The sequence below is a fragment of the Megascapheus bottae genome, chromosome 16 (genome assembly GCF_031878675.1).
Source record: "Megascapheus bottae isolate mThoBot1 chromosome 16, mThoBot2.hap1, whole genome shotgun sequence".
Lineage (NCBI taxonomy): Eukaryota > Metazoa > Chordata > Mammalia > Rodentia > Geomyidae > Megascapheus > Megascapheus bottae.
Genome location: NC_143524.1, coordinates 5252820 through 5259240, shown reverse-complemented (window position 1 = coordinate 5259240; position 6421 = coordinate 5252820). Strand labels below are relative to the sequence as shown.

Here is a 6421-nt window from a genome sequence, read left to right as displayed (position 1 = left end):
TGTCATCCTTATTTTCCAGTAAGCATCACACATAGTGGAACTGTGCATGGCCAACATGGTGCTTTTTTTTTTTTTTTTTTGCCAGTTCTGGGTCTTGAACTTAGAACCTGAGCACTGTCCTTGGGCTTTTCAAGGCTAGAGCTCTACCACTTGAGCCACAGCACCACTTCTGGCTTTTTCTGTGTGCGTGATACTGAAGAATAGAACCTGGGTCTTTGTGCATACTAGGCAAGCAATCTACCACTAGGCCAAACTCCTTGCCCCAACATGGTGGTTTTTTTGCAGATTTTTTTTTTTTTGCAATTGTGGGGCTTGAACTCAGCGCCTGAGCACTGTCCCTGAGATTTTACCCAAGGCCAGTGCTCTATCACTTTGAGCCACAGCTCCATTTTCAGTTTTCTGGTAGTTAATTGAAGATAAATTTCATGGACTTTCAACTTCGATCCTTAGATCTCTGCCTCCGGTTTTGCTAGGATTACAGGAGCCACCAGCACCCAGCTAGAAGTGTGTGTGTGTGTGTGTGTGTGTGTGTATAGGTGTTGAGGCTTGAGCCCAGGGCTTGGATGTTGTCTATGAGCTCTTTTGTTCAAGGCTAGCACCTGAGCCACAGCTCCACTTCCAGCTTCTTGGTGGTTAGAGATGAGTCTCAAAGAGGCTCTTGGCAGGGCTGGCATCAAACCTCAGATCTCAGATTCCTGGGTAGCTAGGAGTACAGGCATGGGCGATCTGCTGCAGGAAGCTTTTGAGAGTTTCAACTGGAAAAAAGAAAAAAGAAAGTTCTGCTTAAGGACAGGCTCTCCATTCGTCCCAGGCCTTGGTCGGACGACACTGGATAGGGAGGCGAAAGGTCTTAATTACTGCCCGGGCTTGCGGGTCCGAGCACCGGGGCTCCTGCAGCGGCTGTGGCGATGGCGCCATTGCCTGTCTGTCCCCGGCTTGGCTTGACCGGAGTGGAAAGGAAATCCCCAGGCAAGCGGAGGCCAGCCAGGATTTCTCAGGCCGAGTGTTCCCTCCGGGTACGGCGGGGAGGAGAGGCGAGCCGGTGCAGACACCTGTCAGTCTGAGACTGGAGGGAGTGAGCCCGGGGACGCTGGGCGGTCGGCAGTTTCCCTCGGCTGACAGCGGGCTGAGTGACGGCTGAGGGACGCGCCTCCGGGGCGGGGCTGTCTCGGCGGACACGCCCCCTCCCGGGCAGAGCGAAGTCGGAAGACCACGGCGATGCGTCACTTCCGCCCTCACGCGGGCCAGTGTGGAAGGGGCGGAACCGCAGGACGGCACCGTCAATGTGCGTCACTTCCGGTGGCTCCATCGGTGACAACGGCAACATGGCCCTGAATGGCGCTGGTGAGGACCGGGGTGGCGGGTTCCTGGGGCTGCGGAGTACCAGCGGCGGCTCAGCCCAGGACCCCGGTTCTTTGTGCCCCTTTCCCCCCAGAAATCGATGATTTGTCCTGGGAGCCTCCGACTGAGGCGGAGACCAAGGTGCTGCAGGCGCGCCGGGAGCGGCAGGATCGCATCTCCCGGCTCATGGGCGACTACCTGCTGCGCGGTTACCGCATGTTAGGCGACACGTGCGCGCACTGCGGGGTGAGTGACGCGAAGCCTCGTCCGAGTCTCGGGGCCGGGCTGCGGGCCAGCCCTCGGCTCTTCCTCCGCTCTCCCGGCATCTGACACGCGCCCCGTGTGCTTTCCGGTCCACAGACGATCCTCCTCCAAGACAAACAGCGGAAGATCTACTGCGTGGCGTGTCAGGAGCTCGATTCAGACGTGGATAAAGACAATCCCGGTGAGGGGCCGAGTGTGCTCGGTGGAGAAGCGGCGCGGTGATAGATGCTCAGGAACAGACCCGGGAGGCGGCAGTGGAGTCTGTGAGGGGATGGAAGTTAGATGCTTCCCTCTGTCAGCCTCTGAGAGAAACAGTTCATTAGGAGCACCGAACACTTTTGCCGACCTGAGGGAGAATGTAAGCTTAACCAGGCGACCTTCCAGTGTTAGGGATGCAACCCAGGGCCTTAGGAATGCCAGGCAAGTTCTCTACCACTGGACTGCGCCCCTAGTTTTGATGGGGAAATAAAGCTAGGGCTTTTACCCTAGCTTTCTACCATGGTAGAAAACGATGTGTGCAAGGAGGGTGATAAGAGCTGGGCACAGTGAAACATAGCTGTAATCTCAGCACTCAGGAGGCTGAGGCAGGAGAATGGTGAATGAGTTCAGAGTCAACCTAGGATATTTAGTGAAATCCTATCTCCAACCAAAACATACTGCTTACAGAGGGCCAAGGAAAACAAGCATAGAAAGAGCAGAGTAGTCAAGAGCAAGTGGCTCATGGCTGGGGTGGGCCAGGCATCCTAACTGTCCAACCCCCTTTCTTCTTTTAGCTCTGAATGCCCAAGCTGCCCTTTCACAGGCTCGAGAACATCAGCTTGCCTCTGCCACAGAACTCCCTTTGAGCTCTCGGTCCACATCTCAGCCCCCTGTACCCCGTCCAGAGCACTGTGAAGGAGCTGCAGCAGGGCTCAAAGCAGCCCAGGGTCCACCCCCTCCTGCTGCACCTCCAAATGCAGACGTGGTGTCTTGCACACAGGAGGCCATCCTGCAAAAGCTGACCTGGGCCTCAACTGAGCTGGGCACAAGCACCTCTCTGGAGACTAGTATCCAGCTGTGTAGCCTAATTCGGGCATGTGCTGAGGCCCTGGGCAGCCTGAAACAGCTGCAGCACTGAGATCCCCCCACCTCATCCCTGAGAAAAACTCTCTAGAAAAACAGCTGTTTTTCCGTGTGGTTTGTTCTGTCCTTGGTTCTAAGCATGCATGTCAGTCTCAGATCTACCCACCGTTCTCTTATTCTCTGCTGCTCACCTTTTCATTGTCTGCTTTCCCTGAAAAATTTCCTGGAAGATGAGTCATGCAGGCAGGATGGGGCTGGGGGAAGATGGAGGGAGATGGAGGGCTGTGTGGTACTTTGTGCTGAGGAGGAGGTCTTAGCCAACTCAGGGGCAGCATCCACATTAGACTTGTCTTGGGGCTCCCTCCCCCCCAAGCCTTCTCAGTCATTGGGACCTGTGAGTGACATTTGGACCTCCTGGGCGCCCTTGTGGCTCACCCCGAAGCATCCTGATGCTCACCATGTCCACCTCTCAGACACTGGCAGGTTGTAGCAACTCCCTTGTCACTTGCCCCAGTCTCCTGACTCTCCATTTTTGCATCCTTTTCCTGGGGAGGGCAGTTGTGCAGAACAGAGGGTGGGGCCGCAAATCTCCTGTCTTTTGTGGGTTGTTTTTTTTTGGCCTCTCTGCTCTCCCTTTTAGCTCCCCTTCTGTAGGTGCCCCTGTTGGCTTTTCTCCTCTTTGCCTTTGCGGTCCCGCAGCCCTGGCCTTTTTAAGAGAGGCCCCGCCTCCGCGGAGGGGTGGGTCGGGGCGGAGTCGGCGGAGTCGGGGAAGGAACAAAGCGCGGCCTGCGGGCGGCGGCGGCGGCGCGGCGGGGCCAGCGGGGCCGGCGGGGCGGCTCGCGGAGCTGGGAGGCCGCCTCCCCGGACCTGCCGACTTTGTCATGAACGGGTTGCCCTCGGCGGAGGCGCCGGGCGGCGCGGGCTGTGCCCTCGCGGGGCTCCCGCCGCTTCCGCGCGGCCTCAGCGGCCTCCTCAACGCCAGCGGGGGCTCGTGGCGGGAGCTGGAGCGCGTCTACAGCCAGCGCAACCGCATCCACGACGAGCTGAGCCGCGCCGCACGCGCTCCCGACGGGCCCCGCCACGCCGCCGGCGCCGCCAACTCCGGGCCTGCAGCCGCTCCGCGTCGCCCGGTCAACCTCGATTCAGCGCTGGCCTCGCTGCGCAAAGAAATGGTGAGTGGGTGGCCGCTGGAACCGCGGGGGGCGCGGGGCAGGGCCCTGCAGACCCCCAGGCTTCAGAGGTCCTTGCAGTGATTGTCACTGTGCCTGGCAGTAGTGACCTGGGCGTTGCGCCTGTTCCCTTTATCCTGCCAGATGGGTGTTATCCCATTTCACAGATGAGGACCAGTGACTTGCTTCAAGTTACATAGCTTGCAGGTGCCATCTGTTGCCCCCCTAACTTTCGGTTAGGAAGGTGCAGGTAAAATAACTAGTGCTGTGGCCTGGGCTGGGGGTTTTGGATTCCTGGAGGCTGGGGCTGGGGGATGACCCGGACCCCAACTCCAGCCCACTGTCAGTTGTCTGTAGGTGGGACTGCGGCAGCTGGACATGTCCCTGCTGTGCCAGTTGTGGGGCCTGTATGAATCTATCCAGGACTACAAGCACCTGTGCCAAGACCTGAGCTTCTGCCAGGACCTGTCATCCTCCCTGCACTCGGACAGTTCCTACCCACCCGATGCCGGCCTGTCTGACGATGAGGAGCCTCCCGATGCCAGTCTGCCCCCAGACCCACCGCCCCTCACTGTGCCCCAGACGCACAATGCCCGGGACCAGTGGCTGCAGGACGCCTTCCACATCAGTCTCTGATTAATGAGGGGGGTGGGAATGCACTCATGCAAAAGGCGCAGAATTTACCTATCAGCAAGTCCTCAGACACAGTGCCTGCTCTGCCACCCTCACCTCCTCACCTCAGGAGGCAGGGCGAGTGTCCCTCAGGCAAAACCACCGAGTCCCCTCCTGGTTATTGGCAATGGGTGGGCACCCAGGAGACGGGTTCTGCCCACCACCCTGGGCTTCCACTTCTCCCATATGTGTGCACCCTGGCTTAACCTCCCTGCAGGCTGGCATGGGGCCCAAAGCATCTGCACTCCCCTTGGTCTCTCCACCATTGGGATCCCAGAGTGCCTAGTTGCCATGTTTTTCACCTTTGCTGCTGCTTGGCAGCGGCTGGCTCAGGGGCACCCCACCTACAGTCCTGGGCAACCACTGCCGGGGACAAGGGCTCCAAGACCCATCCCGGCAACCACCCAAAACCCCGGGGGCAAGGCCCCAGGCTGGATGCGGAAGAGTAGGGGCCACTTTCTGGTTGTGTAGATAAATAAATACTCAGTGTTACCGGTTCCGGAGTCCCTGGCTGTGGGGTGGGGACTGGACGTTTCTGGGCAGGGAGAGGCCCCCGCTGCCAGCAGGTGGCGTCCGGACTCGGGAGTGGGGGCCCCTCGCCGGCGGGCAGCCAGCGATGCTGTTAGGCAGGCCGGGTGCTCTCCAGGTTAGCCAGCCAGGCCAACAGCCCAGTGACTGCGGTCTGGTCACTTCCCTTCTCTGGCTGGCAGCCTCGGGACGCACCAGCCCCCCTTCTCACTACTCGCTTTGGACTTTCCTGGTCTGCGGAAAGGAAGACGGAGCCGCCCATCTCGAGGAGAGAAACTTTCCACCTCCGGCGGCGAGGCGGGGCTGGGGCGGCACAGGAAATGGCCGGGCCGGGGCCCGGGGGCCCGGGGAGAGGGGCGGGCACCTCCAGGAAGGGCCCGCGAGCTAATAATGCCCTAGGGCTCGAGGAAGTGAGGTTGAGGCCTCCCTAACCCTGGAAAGAAGATCAGGAACTGCTCTGCTTTGGTGCCAGAGGCTCGGCAGCTGCGTGATTGTGGGGCCCGGGCCCCACCCTCCCTCGGCACCAGTCCTTTAGCGTAGTGAACAGAGGAAACGGAGGACCTCTCGCCCGCGTGGCCCGCACACTCTCCGAGGAGCCTCCCGTTTGTACGCGCGGGCACCCGCCCCGCCCCTGCACTTGCCTCCAGGTGGTGAGCCCTCCGCGCCCGGGCAGGCAGGAGAGGTCCGGTTCAAACCCAGGGCCTTCCGTCCATTCACAGGCCTGGCCGGCTGGCGGGCGAGCTGGCGCGTCTCCCGCGGGGGCTCTGAGAACCGGCCTGCCTGCAAAAAGATCCTTAGCCCGCAGGGCCGGGAAGGCGATAAGGACTCTAATCGGGTGCCAACCGGTGACAACGCCCCTGGATTCCAGGGGAGGGGGAATTAGCACACAGGAAGCATGCTTTCTCTGCCAAGATAACGGGTCCCCTACGAGGAGAGGTGACAAAGCGTAGCCACGGTCTGCTTTCCAGCCTCCCCGGGTTCATAAAAGCTGGAGCCACGGTTATGTCCATTTAACAGAAGGCAAGGCTGAGGCGGGGGCCTCCTGCTGGGCCTCCGACCCCACACGTGGCTGGACGTCAGGATTCCAACCGCCAGCTGCTTGGTGGTGGTCGGTCCCCAGTTCCTGTGACCGCCCTGAGCCATCTCCGGGACGGGGAGGGGCGCTGCCCTGAGCCGGGCCCCAGCACGGAGGGCTCCGGCCGCGCGTGGCTGCGGACCCGTCGCCCCCCACCCCGAGACTCTGGACGACTGGGCGTCTTTTCCCCTTTCTGGGTCTCCGTTTTCCTAGCCTGGGCCCTGGGGTCCCGGGTGCCTAGGAAGGCAGGCGGCCCTCCAGCACTTCCAGCCGGGCCACCCGACCCGAGCCGCCGGGCCCGGCGTCGCGC

The 6421-nt window shown here is 60.7% G+C and overlaps 2 protein-coding genes across 2 annotated transcripts; both read left to right on the top strand.

The window, feature by feature from the left end:
* Positions 1 to 1260: 1260 nt before the first annotated feature.
* Znrd2 (zinc ribbon domain containing 2) lies at positions 1261 to 2843 on the top strand. Its single transcript, XM_090347385.1, has 4 exons — positions 1261 to 1344; positions 1436 to 1587; positions 1702 to 1786; positions 2379 to 2843. Exons 1-4 carry the CDS (start codon positions 1284 to 1286, stop codon positions 2720 to 2722), a joined length of 642 nt encoding a protein of 213 aa, XP_090203511.1. The 5' UTR covers positions 1261 to 1283; the 3' UTR covers positions 2723 to 2843.
* A 95-nt stretch (positions 2844 to 2938) lies between these two features.
* Fam89b (family with sequence similarity 89 member B) lies at positions 2939 to 5005 on the top strand. The gene is made up of 2 exons (XM_090347383.1): positions 2939 to 3839; positions 4194 to 5005. Exons 1-2 carry the CDS (start codon positions 3117 to 3119, stop codon positions 4470 to 4472), a joined length of 1002 nt encoding a protein of 333 aa, XP_090203509.1. The 5' UTR covers positions 2939 to 3116; the 3' UTR covers positions 4473 to 5005.
* Positions 5006 to 6421: the final 1416 nt, after the last annotated feature.

Bases quoted from the DNA above. Each gene is read 5' to 3' on its own strand.
- Znrd2 (XM_090347385.1), top strand. From the start codon at position 1,284: ATGTGCGTCACTTCCGGTGGCTCCATCGGTGACAACGGCAACATGGCC. The intron at 1,345-1,435 runs GTGAGGACCGGG...CTTTCCCCCCAG, and splicing joins CATGGCCCTGAATGGCGCTG to AAATCGATGATTTGTCCTGG. The intron at 1,588-1,701 runs GTGAGTGACGCG...TCCGGTCCACAG, and splicing joins ACACGTGCGCGCACTGCGGG to ACGATCCTCCTCCAAGACAA.
- Fam89b (XM_090347383.1), top strand. From the start codon at position 3,117: ATGCTCACCATGTCCACCTCTCAGACACTGGCAGGTTGTAGCAACTCC. The intron at 3,840-4,193 runs GTGAGTGGGTGG...AGTTGTCTGTAG, and splicing joins CCTCGCTGCGCAAAGAAATG to GTGGGACTGCGGCAGCTGGA.